Below are 25,771 nucleotides of genomic sequence, written 5' to 3'. Positions count from 1 at the left end.
AACATTGAAAGGCCTGCTGGAGCATGGAGGAAAACTAAAGTGGATGATCGCCGAGTATCTTTCTTGGTGCAGACAAATTCCTTACAGTCAACAGAAGTCAAGAATACTAATAAGGTAGAAATGCCATTGTCAACATTGTCAACTGCTAATGTTCAAAAGGAAAATCAGATTAGCCGATGATGGAAAAAAAATGTTCTGGTGTGAGATTCTTTAGCCAGATGAAAGATAGTGTTGGATCAGAATGATTGGAGGAAGATTATGGAGAAGCAAAGGAACAGTTTGTGATCATGAGAACACTGCATCATGTGGTAGGCAGTGTGATGGCATGCGACTGTATGACTTCCAGTAAAATGGACTCAAGTTTTTATTGGTGACGTCCCCGTTAACTGAAGTGGCAAGATGAATGAAGATGACTCAGCACCTTGTGTTGACATCAGGCTGCCAAAAATTGTGCTTGTTGCGGTCATGGAGACCAGGCAAGCAGAGGTAAGTGGTGTTTACACCACTACAGTGTAGTTTAAGGAAGCAAAAACTGTGATTTTGAGCCTTGTGAAAGCACATCTTTGCTGCATTTGCTGTACCTTTTTTGAAATGTGTCGATTAAATCTGTAATGTTAAAAGTAGGGGATAATGTCTACTTTTAAGTAGGCTGTATTGGCTATGACTATAGTCCCCAAACTATGGTATAATCACCCCAAAGCCAACCTTGTTGAACCTCTGTTTTCATGTTCTTTCCCTGATCTACTCTGGGTTTAGATATTAAAACTCAGAGATGTATAATCCAGCTGCCATAAAGTAAGAACCAACCAACCAAGTGTTTCCCACCAACAACCTGCTACTAGGTTGGAACTAGGGCTGAACCATTTTTGAAAATAATCTAATTGCGATTTTCTTTCCTCAAGATTGCGATTTAATATGCAATTATTTTTACAAGGTCCTGTTCTCAAGTATTTAACTACAAAAGCAATAAATCAGTTTGTTTTATAATAAACAATGTCCGATTTATTTAAAGCACAGATTACAACAATAAAGAAAACAAATCTGTGGCTTTACCTCTTTAACACGTCTGTACACACGAGTGTTATGGGTCGTTCTCTCTGAACCCAATCGCATGACACCAAACCGGGTTAAACTTTAGCCAAAACGAGGCGTAGTTTAATAGAAAAACACAGAAAAACTCCCACAGGGAACAAAAAAACCTTCCTCACAGGGAACTCAGAACTTCTTCACAAATGACTCAAAAATCACAGAGAGAAAAAAAAACACCAGCAAACTAACAAACAAACCAACAAAGCTCAGAGTTAACAAAACGAACCAGCAATGAACAATTCGCAGCCGCTCTTTAACTTCTCCTGATGAGCTGACGGGCTGCAGGTGGTTTAAGGCTGATTTATGGTTCCGCGTTACACCCATGCAGAGCCTACGCCGTATGGTGCGCGTCGCCGCGTAACCTACGGCGTAGCCTATGGTGTAGGCTCTGCGTTGATTTAACGTGGAACCATAATTCAGGCTTCACAGCGCACACCTCCTCGCCACGCCAACTCCGCGCTCATATATTTAATAAATTTATCAAGCCCATATATTTATAAAGCCCCGCTTGTCTGAGCCCTAACACTGAGACCATGGTAGATACAGTAGGTTACACGCGGACATGTGGCACTGTTGACTTTTTTTCCCTGCCGGCAACGTGACCAGATCACGTGACTGGTCAAATCGCAGCCTTTGCGGTTAGAAAATCTCCTTTTATCACATTGCGATATTATCGCAAATGCAATTAATCGTTCAGCCCTAGTTGGAACAACTGCTGGACTCCTGTCCAGCAGTTGACTTTATGTTGACCCTGACTATGTTGACTTTTGTTGACTTTATGGTACCTGGATTATCCACCTCTGGTAAAACTGAACACTGTCAAAAGTGAGGAAGAATATTATTTTCTTTCATTTCATTTGAGAGGAAAATGGCAGAGAATTTGCCACGTCTTGTTTTTAGAAAACTGATCATTTCTGACATTAAACTGCAAGATGAATGCAGCACTTAATAACTTTAATGTGATTCTGGCACAGATAGTAAAAAAAAAAAGAAAACAAGGTAGAGAAATGTTGTGGATAATTGATCACACTGTGAAGGTAATTGGAATAAAGCTGTCAGTACAATCAAATGCTTCCTGCAGAAAATATCAGTTTGAAAACACAACCCTAATGCCCTCTGTATTCCCGTCCATGGAAAAAAACACGCATGACAGTAAAATTGATGTCTTCATTTTCCGTGTGTTTTCTTAGACATGCAGACTCCCCACTGGGAAAGACGGCGGAGGGAACAAACAAACACAACCCCCAAACACTGGGAAGACGGGCGCAGCCTTTCACAGTCCCACACATCAGTGACAGCTTCCAACGAGAGACAGACTTCCTGATGCACAAGCAGGTGGTGACTTACATCTTGGTTGCTCATGTCCCAGTAAGGCCTTTCTCCGTATGACATCACCTCCCAGGTGACAATGCCGTAACTCCAAACATCTGAGGCTGAAGTGAATTTCCTGTAGGCAATCGCCTCTGGAGCTGTCCACCGCACTGGGATTTTACCTCCCTAAGGAAATGGGGAAAGATGAATCAAATAACTACACAGAGACTGCACAGGAGGAAACAATCTACTTTATACACGAAAGCTCTGCTTGCATATCATCACAAAGTAGCAAACAGAGGACAGAATGAGCTCGTATCAACCCATCAAGAGGAAGTAGTCATTACATGAGTGCTATTGCAAGACAGAGCTGGGGATTCATTGAATTTAATACATCATGAATAAATCTCTATTAGAGTTTAAACGTGAGATGGTAAATTGAGGATATTTTAAGATCAGGCTGAACATACTAAGCCTGAACATTTCAATGATTTCTGTAGAAGTGAAGACAAAACAGATGTTTGGCAAAATACACAGGCTGAACAAATCTCCTTTTGTGTGCCTTTTTTTTTTTTGTTTTTTCCTAATCGAGACACATAGTGGTGACCGAACAAAGACTTCATTCTGCACTTCTGGTGATTGAAATCCAGGATGAAAGGATGCTCGGTTACTACGTGATGACTTGTCTGGTGCGCGCAATAAAATCCATCACAGGGAATATTTAAAGGGGAGGAATAAGGAAATACATGAAATGCTTGAGGTGATGGACGACTTAAGAACGTTGTACATTTGTGCAGCTGCCTGGGTCTGAAAATATTTCACTCACTGAGCTGTTCAGATTAAACGATCCTAGTGCCTGGTTTATACTGACTGGGCCCTTGTTGTGTGTGGTTTCCTCCCACAGTCCAAAAAACATGCATGTTAGACTAACTGGTGACTGATTCGTCCACAGGAGTGAGTTTGTGAGAGTGTGCGGTTGTTTGTCTGCATGTGGCCCTGTGATTGACTGGCGACCAAGTGTGGGGGGAAACACCTGCCTCTCAACTGAAGAGAGCCAGGATAGACTCCAGGAAACCCCTGTAACCCTAAATAGGAAGAAGTAGGTCTCAAGGATTGATAGGTACTTGGCACAGTTGTTGTTTTTCAGTAAATTAAAGGAGCATGAGGGTGGATTGAGGCAGGATTTATGAAAAAAATGTGTATACGTTTTAAGTTTTCTAGTAATAATGTCAGATGAAGCGTTCCAAACCAAAACGAATGAGCCCTCTAGTGTATCTCTCCGTTGCCTTGAACAGGCTGTGTGCTGCAAAATGTGCTGCAATTCCGGGCCGGAATTTCCCGCGCTGTCCTGCGGATGTGACGTCACATGACGCTGCATGTGCGTTCTCCCCGTTCTCCCGTGCCGGCTTCACTGTTAGCTGCAGTACCCCCGACAGCCGTCGTGGCGAAGGGTGGCGCTAGAGAGTCTCATTTCTTAAAAGGAGCCTCATGCTCCTTTAAACTAACTCTAACTTTGAACTTTTTTATTCATCCCAAATACACCTTTATTGAAATATAGTGAGATAAAATTAAAAGCTTAATAGAATTAACAAATGGTAGTTGGTTGGCATAGCTAAGGTATCTGTGCCTTTTTCTTTAAACCTTAAAAAAATTGAGTTGACCTAAAAGCTCCCCTTTGCCTTGAAATGCCAATTTTTCTTTCCCATTTTTACAGCAAGCCAGGCACCACAAAACTAATGGCAACTGAAAAAAAGCAAACTCTGCAGAAAAGAGAACATGACAAGTGCTAAGTGGTTGACTTCACTTCCTAAAATCAAGCGAGTGTTAACTGAGGTGGACAGATGTGCTAGGAAATTGAATCTGCTGTATCTCTGTCCTATATTGACTAAAAAATGTCCTAAAGAGGATGTTACCATATAAAATATGCACACAATACAAACAATCAAACAAACAGGCTGCTTTTTAACCATGCAAGCTACATAACATTACTTTTGTTGAGACAGAAACACCCTCAGAAAACCAGATTTTGGCTTGCATATGTCTGCATCTCTCCCAAAGGGTGCCTCAGACAAAATTCAAGTGTTTAACCTTGTTAATTTGTCCATCTGGTGCATTTAATTCCCAGAATTCATGTCATGAGTTAGTCAAGCATTTTTAGGGCACCAAAGACAACCATAAAAATAAGCTGTGAGGTTTTCATGTGTTGGATTACATTTTTCACAGTTGCAAAAATATGTAAATACATTCCTCTAGGTAATAACTAGTCACATTGCTGTTGCAATAAAAGCTTCACAAAAGTGTTAATTTGCTTAAAAAACAACAACACTTAATTGTCCTATCCTGTTATTTAAATAAAATAAAAGCCTTAAATGGAATGTCATGTGGAGGGAAAATCTCAGGAAATGCAGGATTAATCACAGAGGAAGGCGGCTGCATTAGCAAACACAAACTCCTGCAATGTGAAATATACAGCCTGCAGATTGCTCTGTTTACGCTGCAGTGAAAGTGAAGTGTAGTGTGGATGTGTGTGTGTTTCCATACCAGAGAGCTGGTGTAGGTGGGGTCAGAGGTATCCTCCTCCAGATAACGTGATAAGCCGAAGTCGGACACCTTACACACCAGGTTGCTATTAACCAGGATGTTTCGAGCCGCCAGGTCCCGGTGAACGTAACTCATCTCCGCCAGGTACCTGTGACATAAACGGGAAGAGATTGTATAAGTTATCAGTTGAAAGCTGCGCCACGATAAAAAGGTAATGGGATTTACACTGTGTGCCCACGTTTGCGTGTGAATCATCACTTCCAGCTATCTTTGATAAAATAGGCATAGGATTTAATATTTGTGTATGTGTGCGCGGTCTTAAGCTATCACAGCCTGCAGTAAAACACTAAAAGGATTTTGTTTATGCGAGTGTGTTGGTGTACGTGTGCAACTGTGCTGGTAATGATTCAAGCAGCCGAATCGATGACTTGAATAAACACACTGGTTTAAAATACAGAAGGCATTTTAAGTAAGCGAGCATAAGCAGCTCAGGAGGTGAAGAAGTCATAGCTCAGTTGTAAAGTTGCTGGATCTATTCCCAACGTCCCCACTTCATATATCAGTGCCCCTGGGCAAGATACTGAACCCCACACTGCTACCTTAGTTTAATTTGTTCCTAAATTGTAAATCCTCTCAATAAAAGTGTCTATTTTGCTCAATTAATGCAATAAAAAGAGCCTTTTCTTATTCTTTGTGTAAATGTAATTAAACTCCAGTGAAGTCTTATCTTCATGTGAAAGCATGTGTTTACTGACATACAGAGAAACATGCAGTTCTTCAACTGACCACTAGTGGTTTGTTCAAAAAGTGAGTCAATCTCCATTGACCGCTATGATAATATGCCACACTTTGGGAAAAAAAAATTCCATCTCTGTAGGTAGATTTCACATTAATAACAACTGTACAGGATCAAATTTTGTATATACTATATCAGGTAAAATTATACAAATCCACAAATGTGTACATAATTAGAGGTGTGGTCTTTTGAGTGTTAGCTGTCTTTGGTAAATGCCTCGTTATCGTCACTTAAGCTACTTATTCACAGCTCTGATGTGAAGTGCTAATCACCAACAGTGCATAATCATTCTTATTTGAAAGATAATTTGTTTTTAATTGTGCTGTTAGTTGTACTAGCAGATTGCTGCAACCAGCTGAGTTATCCTGAAAGGGTTTGAGGCAGAAGGTTACCTATATAGCAGGAATCAGCTAACTTTGTCCATTTACGAAGACTACAACCTAGGCTAACCGGTGAACAGCCTCCAGCTCAGGGCTCGCAAGTCTCACGCATCTCAACAAGTTCACGCACTCTCACGCCACACACGGCATCTCTCACGCTGAGAAATTAACTTCCCCGCACAGTAATTCCAGCATCTTACTAACGAGTCGAAGGTAAACTACGCTACTGTGCGCTCATACAGCTCAGAGCGGCTGGCTGGAGCAGAATGAGACCATTGCTGTTCAAGGGGCCCGTTTGGTTTTATTATTTTTATTTTTTATTATTATTGATATACATCGCTAAGACAAATCATTTTAATTGAGCATGAATGCCGAGGGTCCCTGTGGTGCTCCATCACAGCTTGTGCAGTATCTATGGTTTCTATGGAAATGGGGGCTGATTCAATAAGAGTGAAGGTTAATGCTAATTAGCATCATATGTTAGATTAAACATTTTAAATGTAAATGTTATCAGGTTCATGCTTACGTCTTGCCTTTTGTGTTAATGAGAACTAAGCTGCACCTGTGCAGTTGGTAAATTACACGCTCCTGATTAGCAACAGCTTGCTTGTGAATCTACGCTTTGCTGTTCCCAGTAGACTGCTTTCGTCATTATTTCATTGTTTTTTTTTTTTTTTACAGTTTTAATATGTTCCTTGCAGAACTAAAACAAAACAACAAAAAACAGATCTCATTCATCTTTGTAATAAATGTGGTTTCTGCAGTGGAAGTGTTTTTGTGTGTGGCGGTACCTCATTCCAGATGCGATGCCCCTCAGCATTCCAACCAGCTGGATAACTGGGAACTGTCCATCATTTTGCTGAAAAAAAACACGAAGAGAGCATGTTTTATCAACACAATTATCAGCTATTTATCAGTTATTTCAAGCAAGCCTTTCAAGTTAAAGTGTCAATATTTCACAAAAAAAATGTTCTGTAATTCAATTTTTTTTGGAAGGGGGGAATCAATAGCTTTTAAACCAAAATGACTGGGGAATGTCTGTGGTTTTTGTGCGATAAAATGTCTTGAATTTGATTGATATTACTTGAAGTACCGGCCTAAAAGGAGCAATATCATTGCCGATTTGTCAAATACCATGAAAAGCATGACAATTTTTGCAACGTTTCACAACAAGCGTGTGTGTGTGTGTGTGTGTGTGTGTGTGTGTGTGTGTGTGTGTGTGTGTGTGTGTGTTCATGACCAAAAGTATGAGATCTAGGCCAGGAAGTGGAAAGGTATCTGTTTTTAATAAGGCTCATGACCCCAGCACATCTGCTCTAGAGGAGCTGCTCAGTGGCCGGCAGGTCAGCCTGCGGGTGTTCTGGTTTCCAGGCACGTAAAAATACGACTTCAATAAAAAGATCACAAAATTAGAAAAAGTAACTATCACAGGAAAAGGCTGAAAGGCTTTCTGGCCCTGTGGACATTTGAAAATAATGTAAAGACCTTTGCCTTCAGATATACTGTAGATAAATGATGGCACATGCAAACCCTTTAGGACACAATTACATCTTCAGCCATGTCCAAGGCTCTTCATTAAATGATGATAGAGATACATCTCGGTGAGGTTACACTGAGCCGTGCTGTGTGCTTCACTTCACTCGAACTTAAACTGTAGAAAAAACATCTTGATTTTCCTGAGATGTTTCAAAATATTCAAAAAGTCAAAATATTTTCCGTGTTGCTCTCCCTCTAGACTGCCTCTATTTCCTCTAAACCTCGCTGACATCCTTGGCTGACATAGCTGCAGTCAAACGTGTGCCTTTTAATTCACTTTGTGCACCAAACTGCGCCTTTGATGCTGCTCTGGCCTAATCCTCTGCGGGAAAAATCTTCTCCTAGGTACGCACAAAGACACACATGCCACATTGATCCTGCAGGTCTTGCGCCCGCAAGATGGTCACGCCGGAGCAGCAACACCACTGAGATCAATGATTGTGTTCGTGTGCATGTGAGTCATGGGATGATTCTGCATCAAAGAGTTTCTCTTTCTGTTTTTAGAGCCGCCTCGAAAGGAGGCCAAGATCAAAGAGGCGGACTGACTGACAGGATGAGTAGGAAAGAGCACAGGGAGGGAAAGGGAGGGAATAAGTGGAGGAGAGAAATGGAAAAACAGCAGGTTGTTTACGTCTGTCTTTTTTTCCTGAATTCCCAACCTGCCCATCTGCAACTTTTGCTCCATTTCAGGATTTATGTACTTGAACCCTTTGTGATTTTAAAAGCAGGCATCAATATACATACTAAAGATTCACTACAACTATTGTGGCTTAGTAATGTCATTCCACTCAATTTAATGCATCACCAATGAAAAACAATCATTTGTCAAATATATTCAATCTTCTGAATACTATTGAAGGCAGGTGAAGTAAGTAAATCATAAACTTAACTTGATGTCTCAAATACTTGAGACACCAAACAAGACTAATATATTAGCAAACTATCATACAGATGTTAACTTTCATGTATGGTTTATCCTTCTACATTGATGGTGATGGACTCTATGTCCTTTATATCCGCTGTAGAGCAGGACTGCACCGTAGCTTGATTTACACCAACCAGAAATGTTAATAAGCGCCTGGTCAACACAGGCTTCATTAAATTCGATTGGTCCACTCGGCAGCATCTCATTTCCCTCTACGTATTTCAGACACTAGTTCTTCTCCAATGGCTTCTAGGATGAGCAAAAAGATAGATTGCTGCAATACCAGTAAAGATTACTGTTCCTGAACATTTATCTCCTCCAACTCACACGAGAAGCTTTATTTGCTCGGTCGCTATGACTGCTACATAAAGAAAGTAAACAAAAAGGAACTCTGGTGGTGGTGCAAGTCTGTGGTGTAATTACAGAGCAACACAACAACATACAAGTCTAAACACCAACACAGGGCATGTATCTAGGTCACAAATTTATACAATCACAGTTTTCTTAAGCATAAAAAAAATACCCAATATTGGGAGAGTTGAGAATCCTGAGTAAAGCTTGATGTCTTGGGGGATATACATGTAATGAGACCAGTGCCTAGTTGCTCTACACTCTATAAACTCTAATCAAGGAACGGGAATATGAATAAAATATGGAAAATGTCTTACTAGTAAATTTGCATACTGTGTGCTCATCAAATGCAACTGCATGTGTTGTTACGTACCCTCAGAAATGAGTCGAGTGCTCCGTTCTCCATAAACTCTGTGATGATCATGGTGGGCCTACTCTTGGTGACCACACCCTCCAATCTGATGATGTTCGGTTGGTCAAACTGGCCCATGATTGAAGCTTCGGCCAGGAAGTCTCTCCTTTGCCTCTCAGAGTAGCCCACCTTCAGGGTCTTGATGGCCACAGGAATTTCCTTTTTCCCTACAGGTTTCAGGCGACCTTTGTAAACCTCCCCAAACTCCCCTGAAAAAGGAGAAATATTTATGTGGTCAAATTTTAAAGAAATTCATTTAAAAGATTTAAAAGAAGATCAGACTTGTTCCCGGCGCATGTTAGACTCCGGCAGGACTGCCCTTTGTCACCGGTCCTGTTCATAATTTTTATGGACAGGCTTCATCGGACCGGGACCTTCAGCATGTGCTGGGGCGGTTTGAGGCCGAGTGCGACGCGGTAGGGATGAGAATCAGCACCTCCAAAACCGAGGCCATGGTTCTCCACTGGGAAAGGGTGGCGTGCCTTCTCCGGGTGGGTGGAGAAGTCCTGCCTCAGGTGGAGGAGTTCAAGTATCTCGGGGTCTTGTTCACGAGTGAGGGAACGATGGAGCGGGAGATTGACAGACGGATCGGTGCAGCGTCCGCAGTTATGCGGTCGATGTACCGGACCGTCGTGGTGAAGAAGAAGCTGAGTCGAAAGGCGAAGCTTTCGATTTACCGGTCAATCTACGCACCTACCCTCACCTATGGTCACGAACTTTGGGTAGCTTTTATCTCCAGTGTTTCCTCATGGGGAGCCTCCATGCTGGGAGTGACTCTGGCCTGCAGGGGGTCGTCCTGGGGGTGGTTCTGGCCTGGATGGTTGTGGAGCTCTGCACCACGGCTTCACCGCTGTGGTGTGGACTCCTCTATCCGTCCGGGCCGGGATGGTCTCTGTGGGCCCCCCCCCCCCCTTTGTAGCTGCGGGCTATGAGACCTCCTGGCGTGGACAGCTCCCTCTTACCGTTTCGTCACCTGGATCCTCTGTGCCTAGCCATGTCTACACCATGTGTCTGTGTGTGTGTCTGTGTGTGTATAGGTGAATTGTAGTGTGCTTGTGTCTGCGGGGGGGGGGGGGTAGCATTAATAAGTTTTATGTTTATTTGCTTTTCTTGTTTTTTTTTCTTCTGTTAAGCACTTTGTGTTTCATTATTTGTATGAAAAGTGCTATATAAATAAAGTTTGATTTGATTTGATTAGTGACCGAAAGGACAAGATCGCGGATACAAGCGGCCGAGATGAGTTTCCTCCGCAGGGTGGCTGGACGCTCCCTTAGAGATAGGGTGAGGAGTTCGGTCACCCGGGAGGAGCTCGGAGTCGAGCCGCTGCTCCTTCACATTGAGAGGAGTCAGCTGAGGTGGCTTGGGCATCTGTACCGGATCCTCCTGGACTCCTCCCTAGGGAGGTGTTCCAGGCATGTCCCTCCTCCCTAGGGAGGTGTTCCAGGCATGTCCCTCCTCCCTAGGGAGGTGTTCCAGGCATGTCCCACCGGGAGGAGACCCCGGGGAAGACCCAGGACATGCTGGAGAGATTATGTCTCTCGGCTGGCCTGGGAACGCCTCGGACTCCCCTCGGAGGAGCTGGAGGAAGTGTCTGGGGTGAAGGAAGTCTGGGCATCTCTGTTGAGGCTGCTGCCCCCGCGACCCGGGAACGGATAAGCGGCGGACGATGGATGGATGGAGATTTAAAAGAAATAAGAGAATATGACTCAATGTGAATTCTTTTTTAGGAGACTTGAATACATTTGTATACATAATAACACAAAGAGGCTAATGGTGATCACCGTCCCATTCCATACCATTAGGTCACTTTTAATTATTTACTATGACTGAACATGGACACCAGCCGGCACATTTTTCTTAGTATCAGTTGGAGGAGCAGTGTGATGGTTAGGGTGGATTTAACACACAAACATACTCTCAATGCTGGAAGCTGCTGTCTGCACACTCCCTTTTCATACTGATGGCCTCTGAGCAGGTCCACTAGAGCAGATTGAGGTTGAAGGTTTTGCTAAAGGGTACTTTTTTTTTCTGGACACAAAGAACAACAAAAATTGGATCCCTTCAATAAGTGCTCTCAGGGGTGAGAGAGGTTGTGTAGTCAAGGTGGCAAACAAGATAAAAGGGATAGTGTCATTATTGTTGCTTACACACATGGCTTTGCACATCTCACCCAAAATATAATCTCTTGGTTAAATACAGGAAGCCTCATTGGATACAGAGACTGTGCTGAGACAGAAAAGTCCATAGGTTTGATTCTTAGTTTAACTTGTTTATGTAAGCCAAAACATTTTTTTCTTTCGTGTATGGGGTCAATTTATTGATCTGAGGTCTCTGAATGAATGTCAATATCATTACAGCTAATACGTTATTGTGCAGAATATAGTGACATTTGGTAACAAAATATCACACCACTCACCCCAAAACAACACACACTCAGACCGTATCTAAACCTGCCTTAAGAAATCTGATCACAAGTGGCCATGTTAATGCGAGGTCTACGCACATTCCGAGACGGATTAAGAAGTAATCAGCACGCATTTGATGGTGGTCTGGGACACTTATGTTGACATTCTTTTTGTAATCTGCATCTGGGAAGGATTCAGCACCCCCCTAAAAAAACTAATGTCATCGGCATAGGTGATGACTTATAAAACAACTTTGGAAAAAGGTCTTGTGACAGACCTTCTTGGGTTTTTTTTCCCCATTAAGTTATGCAAACTTATCTCCAGTTATTTCCATTTTGTGTTCTTATGTGAAAAAATATGTAAATGTTTCTTTACAGTTCTTGACAGAACAAGAAGGTCAGATCCCATAACTCAATATACATTTGGGTACACATTATAATGCCCGGTGGGAACACATGCTAAGCTTTTGGCAGTAGTGATTGGATTTATCCAGATGCATGTTAATGCAAGATCTGAATGGTGCCTAATGATTCACTCAAGTGCTGGTGTTGGTCTGTGCTGGGCTTCTGTACCAACGTGTCCCCTCTTTATCCCTGGACCAAAAGTGAACTAGAATTGCAATTTCACTGCTGCAACTTCAAAGGATCCTTTTTCTTTTGGGTGAAGTCTTAGAAGATTGGCGTGGCTGCTCAATGTTCACATCTTGCTTAGTAAAAACAAAGTTGGAAAGAGGAAGGAAAATTTGACTACCTCAGAGACAGAGAGACTTCCAGAAATGATTCAATAATATGTGTGTGTGAATTTTAATTTGCTTGGTACCTGTCTGTGCAGCACAAAAGGAGTGTGTTTTCTTTTTCTTTCTTTTTTCCTGTTTTCAAAAGTTCTGAAGGGAATTGCTGCTTGAACTGTTCAACTAATTATCCAAGAGTTTCTGTGTTGTAAAGCTTCAATTTTATATGCATTTATAAATTTGATTACTTCACAATGCTTTCTTTTATCTAAAAATCATAAAACAGTTGCTTGATCCAGAATTCAGAGGCTTAATATGATTTATTTTGATCCAGTAATGTAATAAGCAAGTCTTGCAATGTGAAGCACAAAATTAATAAATGTTTGGTTTTGTTTGTTTCTTTGCGTTGAAAGTAGAATCTGAAACCATTTGATGAATGTGAGAATGTTGTTCAGCCGATTTGTGCTCCATCCTTTCAGAGACTTGTATATTTCAATACCAAAAACGGGTATGGGGGCACATAGTGGCTCAACAGCCTTCCTAAGATGCTTTATGTTGATTGTTATTTTTAAGGCAAGACTGGCTGTATGTCAACTGAACAAAAGTGAGAAACCAGAGCTGGAGGTTGCAAAGTTGATGCTAAGATTGTTTTTGGGAGTTACAGGGATGGATAGGATTGAAAACAAGCCCTTCAGTGGGACAGTCAGGGTTAGGCCTCTTAAAGATAAAAGTAAGAAGGGCTAGATTGGGTCGGTTTGGATGCTGGAGAAAGAACTTCCAGGTAGGGCTGCAACGATTCGTCGACGTTGTCGACAAAAATCGATAATCAAAATTGTCGACAATGAATTCCATTGTCGACAATTGTCGCCAGACGTGTTTTTCCAACGGAGTGAGGCGTCTCACTTCAATACAATCTCTGCCGAGAGTCGCACATAGCTCTGCCGGGCGGTAGCGGGTAAACAATAATGACGGCGTCCCGTCCTGTAGCAGCTGCATGTAACAAAACTTCTGAAGTTTTGGAGCCTTTTAGCCTCGATACGGTAAATAAAAAGATGACTTGCAAGGTTTGCAAAGCCGACCTTGCTTATCACGGGAGCACGTTGGTAATGCACAAGCATTTGAAGAGAAAGCACGTCGGGTCTGTGTGACGAGTTTCAACAAATGATACACCAGTTCAACCCAGAGCACGTCCTTCCATCCAGAACCCATTTCACCCACTTGATACAGAAAAAATATGACGTTTTATTTTATTTTTTATATAACACATTTGCCTGTTCTTAGAAAAAGAAAAATAATGGACAGAGGTTTATTTATTCATGGATTTATGTCTGACTGCTCACTGTGCCTGTCCTTGGTTTTAAATAGGGCATTTTATTAATTTTTTGTATGAACAGGGGCAAAGTTGAATAAAATATCTACAGGACTGTCTCAGAAAATTAGAATATTGTGACAAAGTTCTTTATTTTCTGTAATGCAATTAAAACAACAAAAATGTCATACATTCTGGATTCATTACAAATCAACTGAAATATTGCAAGCCTTTGATTATTTTAATATTGCTGATTATGGTTTACAGCTTAAGATTCCCAGAATATTCTATTTTTTTTAGATAGGATATTTGAGTTTTCTTAAGCTGTAAGCCATGATCAGCAAATATTAAAATAATAAAAGGCTTGCAATATTTCAGTTGATTTGTAATGAATCCAGAATGTATTACATTTTTGCATGACCGAAAATAAAGGACTTTATCACAATATTCTAATTTTCTGAGACAGTCCTGTATTTTTCATTGAAGTACCCATCTTTATCGTGTTTATTATAATTTGCCACATAATTAAAGCGACATACTAAATTTAAGAAAAAATTACTAATTATCCGATTATTCGACTAATCGTTTCAATAGTCGGTGACTAGTCGACTATTAAAATAGTCGTTAGTTGCAGCCCTACTTCCAGGCAGAAGAAAAATAGTAAGACTAAACAACAAAAAAAATGTGCTTTGGAAAATGATCAGTGTTTTGAAGTTAATCCAAACAAACCTGTGTGAATGGTTCAGATGTGTAGGGTTTTGTGACATCACAGACCCAGATCAGAATACAATTATCCAGCATGTCCATCTTGCTGTCGAGCCAACTTTACATCATAATGAGTTGAAGTGGATAGCACAAAACTGTAACACCAATTCCAAAAGAAGCACATAACACAGAAGGGTGACGTCAGATTGTGTGGCTGACTCCAACCCTTCAAACCAGCTCCTATGAACAGAGTAGAGAGATTGAGAGTTGCTGTACTATGTGTCTTTGGTATTTTGACCAAAACATGTCATTAACATCTGAAGAAATTAGTCTCCTTTAATTTATCTCTACCAGTATTTTTTTCATTCTTTGATTACTGTTTTCTTTAGAGACGGCCAGGTTGGCCAGGTCAGCGACAACTTTAAGAATATGAACAAGTAATAACCTCACTGAACGTGATCATTGCTGTGAACATTTTCTCTCTGAGGAGATACAGGTGTCTTTTGTCCAAATAAATACACATGCTGGTGAGGGACATGAAAATCGAATATCTTTTCAAAATAAAAGTCCTCCTCTCAGAGATAAAAATCTGTCTGTGAATAATGGATGAGTGATGGGAATTGGATGACAGGCTGTGCCATCCTTTCTCGCTGCGATCCCTGCTCCACATCTCACTGCTCATTAAAAACTATCTAGTGCCACTGACGAAAATCAGCTGAAGCACAGAAAGATGGAGAGCAAAGTAGGGAGAAGAATGGAAAGAGGATAGGGAAGGAAGGACAGATGATGCAGTGCAAAGAGTAGGAGAATGAAATAAGACAGGGCTGATAATAAGGGAGGAGACGAACAGATGACTGAATGGATGGGGACAAAACAGTAATTTTCACTGAGGCAAAATCTCTGACATGTCACTTCTTTTCTTAAAAACAGAGGAGGTCAAGGAAAGGATGGAGCATCAAGCAAAAGATTTATTTGTCGTTTTCTTTCTTGTTTCATCGATTCCCGTCTTAAATCTTCCACATATCTAATACATACTGTTGGTATGAACCGTCAGATGACGTATTTGCTCTTCTGAATGATAAATTACTGCTTTCCATGATTCCTGTCCAATCAAAGTACTTTCTGTGAAGGACATTTCTTACACTGTGAGTGATAGTAATGGGAAGAGAGGAAAAGAGGGTGTTATCGCAGAGGGAGGGAACAAGAGGGTAAGGTGGGCTATTTTTATTATCTCCTTAGGGTGCTTCCTTCTTCTTTTATCTTGCCTTCTCAATCTGTTGTTCAGTTTTCCCACACTTGGGTCTTTGGTTAGCATTTCTCTATACATAATCTAAAACTCTCCAGATACCGAATCACAGAGAGAGTTGAAGACCAGACCAAGTATCAAAGGAATATGGAGAGGATAAACAAGAGAAGAAAATAGCTGCAGATATAATATTACTTTAACTTAGAATGGAAGTCATTCAGTCCTTGAAAGGCTTAAAAGTTTGGCCACATTTCCTACCACCCAGACTCATATTTTACCCTCCCCCCCATTGTCATTTTCATTCTTCCTCTGTCACCTCTGGCTGAGGTGAGGGACCTTTCCCTGAGAGAAATAAAGTGCTAAATGAAGGGATTACCAAATGCCTCTCAAAGTGGCTCTAAAGGCTAAAACCCAAGGGGCATACTTGTGGTGTTGAGGGTCAGGATTGGGTTTGTGACCTTTAACAGGCACTGCTTTACAGCCATTTGAGTTTGGTCCTGGGTTAAATAAGTTATGAGTTATCAGGGGTAAAAAAAAAAAATTGGACTGAAAACATTCCTCTGTCTAATATGAGCTGAAACAGGCTTAAAGGCAAATATTATGAGGTTGCAGAGACATTAGGTGTCATGTTCTTCTCCTTATCCTGTGGAATTTATAACCTTAATATATTCTATAAAGTCATAATTTCAGACATTTAAATCACTTATTAAGCAACTAACATTTTTATTTTACCCTTAGAACTTCTCTTTTTCTTCCCCCTCAAAATTTAATAACATGATATACCCAGTAGCCTATAATCTTTTAACATAAGAAGCAAAGGTGGGGAATATTCAATTCATTTTCAATGAGAAGTGGACAGATACGGAGGATAATATCCAGTCTTTCCACTGAAAAAATATAATGATTGCATCTTTTATGTAAAAATCCCATTTGGTGAATGGTATAAAAACTATGCAGAAATCACTTGGTGCCCTGAAGTTAAATATTAACACATAGTTTTAAGTTTTTTATATGTACTGATTAATTTCTGGGCACTTACTTATTAAACATGAGTTGGAATTTATTCCAGGAAAGGAAAAAAGTTGAATGTAAAAAAAAAAGAAGAAGTTTACTTACTAACATTTGATTCCACAATGCAGCACACTTTAAATGTGAAATGAGCTGTGTTTTAATAAACACTTTTCTAATTCTGTTGATTACTCAAAAGGACTTTTACACCACAATTGCCCATCGACACATGCATCCATATAGCACTTTTGTAGTTTTCAGAGATCTGCAAAGATTTCTTTTCTGTTTTGTGAGACCACTTGTTCTAACATCAAAACAATCATACGGAGATGAATGCTTCGGGAGTAATAGGGGGGTGCAGTGTCTTGGCCAAGGACACTTCAACTGTGAGAAAACTGACTTTCAGGATGGCAGACAAGTGTACCCCCTTATAACCCAACCCGGGGACCAAAAGTGACAAAAACATATAACCCTTTGAAATGAACTGATTTTCTCATTAATCGTTTTCATAATCATACAAGTGTTTTCTGATCATCCAAAAGGCAACCACCTCTAGGAGGATTAGCCACAGCACTAAACTGTGTCCCTTTACAGGCTATTTTTCTAAAAGCTCCTACACACTGCACAATTTGACCAACCACTCTTGCTCTTCAAATGTCTCCTTTCTGTGAGGCATTATTCATGAAATGTTTCATATGAACAGCAAAATTTAAATATTTAAGTATCTTTCATCAGTACAAGTAACTCTGAAGTAGCTCAAAAATTATTTAATTAACTGGGCTCCAGGTGTGTAAAGTCTTACTGTGATTGTGATGGAAAATGTAGCCTGAATAAACGAAAACTACAGTGAGGAGCAAATTTAGCCTTATACAGAGCACAGAGTCTGCAGAATGATACTTTGTCCCTAAAAGATTAGTGCTGTTTTTCCGACTTGTAAGGATAAATCATCATTATGCTTTAAAATCAGTATGCTTCCTTTGTTTCATTGTCATTCTGCATCGAGACGCCTGATGTATGTTCTGACCCTATTGCATGCAATAGCTGAATTCACCCAAAACATGTCATTAATAATGCCAAGGAATTTAGATGAATCAGTGGTAAAATACTCAAGTCATCTTAGTAACTGTTAATCATTGCAATTGTTGTTGTTTTTTTTTGTTTTTTTTTTTATATTTAATTTTTCAGCTGAAATGAGAAAAAAAACCCAAACATCTAATGACGCTTTGGGGCTGGCTTTTCTGATTTGCAAAAACATCCCACAGCCTTTCCACATTGAGAGTGCAAATAGCCAAAAAGAATGCAAGAAGATGGGTTTTAATTTATTCTTGTGAAAGCTTTCAGCATGAATAAAACATCTTCCCTCACTTCAAAGGAAAAAAATAAAGCAAAATAATAATTTGGCATTGTGTGTTTCCAGATCTTTCTCAATGACACAGAAGTGTGTTTTGCACAGTTGAAGAAACTGGCTAATTTGTTTGTATTTATTCATTAAGAAATAGTTGGCCTCAATATAAACAAAAGTTTTTTTTCCTTATCATCTGTCAGTGAAACTTAATACCAAAATAAACAAAATGAATGCAGACATATTGAGCACATATTAAAATGCTCCTGTGTTTTCACATCCGTCCTTCGATTAAAAAAAAAAAAGACTCAAAAATGTTATTTTTTCATTTAACAGCTTAGGAAAAACAACATGAGAGAAGAAAGGGCGAACCAAAGTGTAAAGGGCACTAATTCTATCAAAATATCTACCTGATCCGATGACTTCCTCTATTTTGACACATGAGGGGTCGATTTCTTTGGCAAACTCCCGAACTGCCTCGTTGGGGTCTTCATAGGTAAAAGGGTCAATATAGATCTTGACCCCTGGTGAACTGCGACCCTCAGACAGGGTGGGAAAGGTCACGGTGGGAGTGGGAGCGTTGAACATGTCTGGTCTCATATTGACATCTAAAAAGAAAGTAAAAAAAAAGAGGCTTTTAAAAGAATACAGAAATGATCACTTACATAATGAAGACGTAAGTGTGTGTGTGTGTGTGTGTGTGTGTCTGTGTGTGTGTGTGTGTGTGTGTGTACGTACCTCCTGTGTTATACTGCTGCAGCTTGTCACCATAAATACTCTCCTTCAACTGCCTCCTCCTGCAGTCAGAAACAAATACTGAGCTTCTGGAAAACAAGTATCAAGTGGATACAAATGTTATACAATAGTTGGAAATGCAAAGAGCTAAATGCTGCAATCTTCTTTCCAGAGAAGCAAAGTTTTCCACTGAGAACTTGAGAAGATATTCAACAGGGATTCCTTCATATGGGGTGAATTATTACTACCCAGTCTGGTTAGTTTGTGTTACTCACACATCAGTGTTTAATGTACCATATGTGACATGAATTTGTTCAACCTTGGAGCTGAATAGTATGTTAGAGTGGTACGGGACATGTATGATGACAGCGGTGAGGCGTGTAGTAGGTTTCCATGGTGATGTATAGGCTGACAGATGACGTCAAATGGGAGTCTCCACGGACTGATATTTATGGGTGAGATTGTGCTCTATATCGAGAGCAGGAAGCAGGTGCAAGAAAACGTGGAGCGGTGGAGATGTGTGCTTGGGCCAAGAAAAATGGCCGTGAGTCCCACCGAGACGCAATACATGTCTGTAAATGAAAAGGAGGCAGACAGAACGGTGAGGATGCAGCATCCCACAGAACGTTTAGGAGTCCTAAATAGGCCGCCTGGGCTCAACAGTACAGTGAAGGAAAGTTTTACAAAACAATAGTGAGGCCAGATCTTCTCTATGGTCTGGAGAAAAGGTGCGTTCGCCGGGACACAGGAAGTGGAGCTGAAGATGTTAAGATTTTGTTTGTGAGGGACATTAAAGATGATTAAAAATGAGGACATCAGGGGAGCAGTCAGGGTTAGTCGTCTCAGACATAATGTAAGAAAGCCTAGATCAGTATGGTTTGACATGAAGAGGAGGGGTTGAACAGGTAGATTTCCCCATACTTACTTCCTTGAATTCATCAATAATGCTTTAGAGAATTATTAGTGCCCATGACATTATGGATAAAAGGGTTTAAAAAATGCACTCCTGAGAAAAATCTACACTTACTCCAGTTACAGTTTCATTTTAAAGGTTTTATAAAGCATAACATAAAAATCTGGTCGGTCGTTATCAGGTTAATAATTTAATCTATTATTAAAAAAAAAAATAGCAGAAGTCATCACCTAGTGCTGCCCATTAAAATCACTTGATTAATTAATGAGGAATACATAATATTACATTTATAAAAGAGTAGGTTTTGGCATTTTTATTGAGTTTTAAGCAAAAATCTTACAGTATCAGTCCACTGCTCCACTGCCAAGCAGAATATTCACAAGTGAAAACATTCAACACAGGCATTTTAAACCTTCCCAGGAGTAGACATCCCATAAGATTGCCATCCCAAAGTCAGATCGTGCAATATGAAATACCAAAACACCCAAGAGCTTCATCTCAGACACATCTAAGACCTCAGTTACCGCGTCAAATGGCTATGCATATAGAAAAAAGACTGCACAGTCTGTACTGTTTCGAGAAATTGATTTGGAACGAGCAGAGATTGCGCTCTTTCAAGGAGGAACATGGTAGCATGGCTTCGATCTTTTAAGTTGCAAAAGAATAAACCACCTGATTTTGTCGACAGGTCTATACACTTCCAAGTGAGCTTGTGCAACTTTTGTGATGAGACCCGTTTTAACCATCTCTGCCTGGTCAGATATTTTACTGAGACTGTTATCTCTGTTTACAGGAGGAAGTGTGTATGTGTGTGTGTTTCTGCTGTGCAATACCTGGTGCAGATGATGGCGATAGCTACCAGTGAGACGATACACACTCCACCTACTAAAGAGCCTGCTATCAGGGTGAGCTGCTGTCCGAGCTCTGACTTATACTCATCTGCAGAGGTACACAAAATCCAGCAAAACAAATTACAAAAAAAGGCTCTTTATATCTCACATTTCTCATATCTATGTTGAGTCTCATGTGAAAAAATACTGAACATTGCTGGAAAGCAAAATACACAATGCAAATGACATCTTCTGTAACACAAAATATTATTCATACGGTTTATTTTACATGACTGCAAGTATTCATATACATGCTTGCTCGCTCTCTCTCTCTCTCACACACAAATACATAATGCAGGAGAGAATTTAATTACTTCATAGCCAGATTGTCACTGTTGTGCAACCTCTGGCATTCTCGCTCTCACCACTCTCATCTCCACCATAAAACCTCCGCTCACAAACACCTCCACACACTCCAGCCGACCTCCTACGTGATTACCGTCAGTGAGGGTTTGGAAGAGCATCTCTTTGCTGTAGGCTCCGTAGCCGGCCACGGTGCGAGCCCTCACCTGGACCACGTAGCCGGTCCCAGGTCTCAGGCCCTCCAGAACCACATTGGGTGTATTGCTCTGGACCACAGAACTGTTCCACAGCGAAGACTGGGACTGGAGATAGAGGAAGCACACAGAGAAAAACACATTTCAGCATCTCCTGAGGCAGACTTCAGTAGCGAGAATCACTATGTATACCCTTCTGGAATCAACTCGTATTACAATTTGATCTGATCTTTATCGAAGCCACAGTAATAGACAAACACAAAGTGAGTGAGCGCCCAGCCCAGATGACTCCAAAGGCACTATGCAAACAAAGTGAGGAAAAAACCTCTCATGAGTAACAGCTAAAGGAACATGTGTTCATGAATCTTTCAGACGGTTCGCACACACAATACACTGATGTTTTTATACACAAATGAGGAATTTGGAGTTGTTACCTTGGTGTGTGTGTGCCGGGGATACACTTCAGAATTTAAATTAAAGCATTAGGTCCACATTTTGACTACAAAATGCAAGAACAGTGTCAAACTACGGTGGCCGAGACCCGCCATTGCTGACAATAAAAGAAACGCTGCAAACCAAAAGAAACGCTGCTGCAAATAAAAGAAACGCTGCAAATATAAAGAAACCCCGCTGCAAATAAAATAAAAAAACGACGCAAATAAAAAAGCCACAATGGAAGTGAATTACCAGGGACTATTTTTGCTGATGCACCGGTGTTGCACATTAAAAATGACACGTAGCGACGTTGAACACTAAACTTTTCACTTATTTTCTTGTTCGTTGTTCTTCTTATTCTGCTCGCTCTTCTTATTTCTTCCTTTTCACTTACGTCCTCTTCGTCTTCTTTTTCTTCTCTCACGTAAAAAACACCGGTGCATCAGCAAAAATAGTCCCTGGTTATTCACTTCCGTTGTGCCTTTTTTATTTCCGTGGTTTTTTTTTATTTGCAGCGGCGTTTCTTTTTATTTGCAGCGTTTCTGTAATTTTCAGCAATGGCGGGTCTCGGCCATCGTAGTCAAACAGTGCCAAAACAGCAGTGCAATAAGAAAAAAGATAAGAAAACAAAGAGTCCATAGTCGCCTGTAAGTGTGTGTGTGTGTTTACAGGTAGGTTATCAGTAGAGCCTGGATCTTCCTGCTGCTCTGTGGCCATCAGGATTCATCAGAAAAACAGCCTTGCGAAGGAAACTGTTCCGGTATCTGGTTATTTTTGTGCACAGTGCTCTGCAGCGTTTTACCAGAGGGAGGATTTTAAAAACAGTAAGTGTCCAGGATGTGAAGACTTGCAGTGATGCAACCTGCTGCCTTCCTGACTCTGGACCGATACAGGTCCTGCATGGAAGGCAGGTCCGTTCAGACTGTCTTTTCTGTAAGCCTCCCTACAAACTGCAAAAACTAAAAATCTTACCAGGAATATTTGTCTTATTTTTAGTTAAAATATCTCATTTTTACTCAAAAAATCTCATTACACTTAAAACAAGGGTCATTACCAGAAAAATAACTTGTTATTTGACAATTTTCACCTGTTTCAAGTAAATTTTCACTTGAAATAAGTAGAAAAATCTGCCAGTGGGACAAGATTAATCTTCTCATTACAAGCAAAACAATCTTGGAGATTTTTCTACTTATTTTAAGTGAAAATCTACTTGAAACAGGTGAAAATTTTAGTTTTTTCCAGTGATGAGTCTTGTTTTAAGTGTAATGATATTTATTTTGACTAAAAATAATACATTTTAACTAGAAATAAGACAAATATTCTTGTTAAGATTTTTAGTTTTTGCAGTTTGCAGCCTGTCCCGTTTGGTGGCAGATCCAAACCAGATGGGGATGGAAGTGGACTGAACAGACGGGATTACTGCAGTGTGAAACCCACTCAGGTGGGTTGCAAGCAGTAAGTACAACCTTTGCTGAGCCTTTGTACAGTATCTCTGTGGGAGGACCACATCAGGTGCTGCAACACTGTTAAACTCGTAAACATGAAGGAGTTCAGAGTATGCCCGTGCTATTTGGTATTGTATGGGGGGGTTCAAGTTCAAGTTCACTGTCATCTCCACAGTCTCTACAATCTAGGTCAGACATGTCAAACGTAAGTTTGGTCCACCAGCTCATTTTATTATGTACTTACAATGCAGTTCTACACTATTCCAGAGGCACATATGGAGCATAAAGACATGCCCCAGAGCAGATCTGGATTTTGTTACCTATGCCACGATGCATCTACCCACCGGATGGAAATGTTGCAAATTAGGCTATTTCCTACAACAGTTTTGTGCTTAAGTCAGGGATTTGAAACAAAAATGTCAGAGAAAAGAAAAATGTATGAGGAGGGAAGGCAATTTAAAGTAGGGAAGCAACGTTTCCGCCTAATGGATAAAAGTCAGTATTTTTTTTTTCAATGATAGTCTGAAGGCATATTTGTCCGTCGAATATCTTCCACACCTCTATAATAGACATGACACACATCTATCAATAATAGAGACTTCAACAGAAATTTTCACACCCGACACAGGCCCAGATTAACACTTCACTGTACCCTGGGCAACAATATTCAAGGGCCCCATCATCACCATAATCTGGCAAAATACACAATAAATTACCATAATATACAGGAAATATAGCCAATACTTCAAATTCTACTATCAGGTGTATTTTACAACTATCCAAATGCTCATAGAACTATAAATGCACTACTATGTCCTCTTGTTAAGGACAGTCACTCACATGATGCTATGACATCCTAAAACTGTCTCTGAACTGCAACTGCAACTTTTCCCTTTATTTTTTGAGCAGTGTGTGTGTATTATATATATATATATATATATATATATATATATATATATATATATATATATATATATATATATATATATATCGTTTATTTTTTGATTCGGCCAACCTAACCTAAACTGATGCATTCACCATTTTTAAACGTTAAAAAACTGTGATATGAGTGATCAGTTTCAGTTCTGTTGCAACTGAGCAGCTGACCGAATCCAGCTGTGAATTCATGGCCCACACACGTGAGTACATTTTAAAATCACTACAGAAAGGTAACCAGTGAATAAACACTACATAACATTAACCCCCTGACATCCAGCCGCTTTTTATCCGCTTTAGTTATGGCAGGCCGGGGGACATCTAAAATTCAGACCTCCCCGACAGGAACTCACATTTTCCAGCGTAAAAAGAATTTAGTACATGAGAACACACTGTGCTGATGAAAAAATAGAATAAAAGGCAAGGATTTAGCTGTGCGCGCTCTCTTATTACAAAGTAAAGAAGATATGACTGCTTCTGGTATTGTTGCTGTGTCTCAGTATTTGAAAAAGCTTTTCACTATTTGATATGTGGGGCGAAATTAGAATGGGCAGATGGCACCACAAATGTGGCAACAGATATTTCCACACAACTTGTATTACGTTTGCTGAGTTTTATGTGAATGAATTTGATCAGCGGCCAGGACACAGATTTTATTCATCAGTATGATCTCCTCGGCTGCTGAACAAGGTTGCTTCTATTCTCTGAAATTTAAATTCCTCAAAGAATTTTCACAAATGTCAAAAGGGACTCGCTTAAAAACATACAGATAACTTCCCAGTCATGCAGACATTTTTTAAAAATGTTCCACCACATGAGATGTTAAGACAGAATGTCAAGGTACCTTGTAATTGTAATCTTTTGTCCTGTTTTTTTTTTTACTTTTTTCTTTTTCACAATAATCGGCAACTCTGTGACATTTCACCTCCATGTGCACATATCCTGTTTCCTTAAATAAAATTGGGATTAAGTTAAAAGCCAGGTCTCCCACGACAGCAGGGCATGGGGTCAACTTGAGCAAATAAAGATGAGCACCTAATATTGTCAGGGCAGTGAGAACAGAGAGAACTGGGTAACGTGAACCTGCTATGAAATGATATGTATTTGCCACTTTTATCCTATAAATTTAGTGAAATAATTATTCTGCTTAGAACAATTAGAGGAAGTGGGTGAACCATTTGTCAGTGACTTATTATCCGACTGTTTAATTGTTTTTTCAGCTGCTCTGCATCAGTCGAGTCTGCAGTTGAATGTGATACGGATGCATATTTTTCACAATAAAAACATTCCAAGGACAGACCGGTTTCTATGCAATTAAAGTCTGAAGGTATTTTTTCTTGGCTACTACATTTTTCATCCTCCAAGCGCACAATGTGGGCTCCCTGTGTAAATGACCACAAAAGCAGAAATAGCTGTGGCATGTTAAGGCCTGGAATCTTTAGCAGTTGATTTAAATAAAGATCTCAGAATTTAGGTGAAGAGTTTCTCTTCCTTTTATTCCTTGTGGCGCTTGCTTTTGTCTAGTTTCACCTGACTACCATTATGGTGTCACTTCAAAAAATGTATTTTAGTTAACTACTGTATAAGCCTCTGTATTAAAACATAAAGTCAATGATAGTCAAAGTCCGTGGTGAGTAACAGGTTTGATTCAGGTCAGAGAAAGATCATGATTCAAAATCTATTCGTATACATAGCTCACGTGACTTTACAACAGTCTTTTTTTTTTTTAGCTTGACTGAGTGACACCACAGAAAAAAGTCATATGTTGACAAGACCATTGCAGGTGCATTAATGGCTCAATTAAAGGCTGTCGTACTTAAACATACTTTTTGTG

General features: G+C 40.1%; 1 protein-coding gene across 1 annotated transcript in view; it reads right to left on the bottom strand.

The window, feature by feature from the left end:
• Positions 1 to 25,771, bottom strand: part of LOC133457864 (ephrin type-B receptor 1-like) — a 122,934-nt gene that overhangs the window by 14,755 nt on the left and 82,408 nt on the right. Inside the window, exons 10-17 of the mRNA XM_061737233.1 lie at positions 21,064 to 21,229; positions 20,568 to 20,673; positions 18,825 to 18,883; positions 18,497 to 18,694; positions 9,303 to 9,550; positions 6,909 to 6,976; positions 4,942 to 5,089; positions 2,437 to 2,586 (exon numbers count right to left, since the gene is read on the bottom strand). Coding sequence (XP_061593217.1) covers positions 2,437 to 2,586; positions 4,942 to 5,089; positions 6,909 to 6,976; positions 9,303 to 9,550; positions 18,497 to 18,694; positions 18,825 to 18,883; positions 20,568 to 20,673; positions 21,064 to 21,229 — 1,143 coding nt within the window. The remainder of the gene's footprint in view (positions 1 to 2,436; positions 2,587 to 4,941; positions 5,090 to 6,908; positions 6,977 to 9,302; positions 9,551 to 18,496; positions 18,695 to 18,824; positions 18,884 to 20,567; positions 20,674 to 21,063; positions 21,230 to 25,771) is intronic.

The sequence above is a fragment of the Cololabis saira genome, chromosome 13 (genome assembly GCF_033807715.1).
Source record: "Cololabis saira isolate AMF1-May2022 chromosome 13, fColSai1.1, whole genome shotgun sequence".
Classification (NCBI taxonomy): Eukaryota; Metazoa; Chordata; class Actinopteri; order Beloniformes; family Belonidae; genus Cololabis; species Cololabis saira.
The sequence above is the reverse complement of the archived record's forward strand: the minus strand, read 5'-3'. Positions and strand labels throughout refer to the sequence as shown.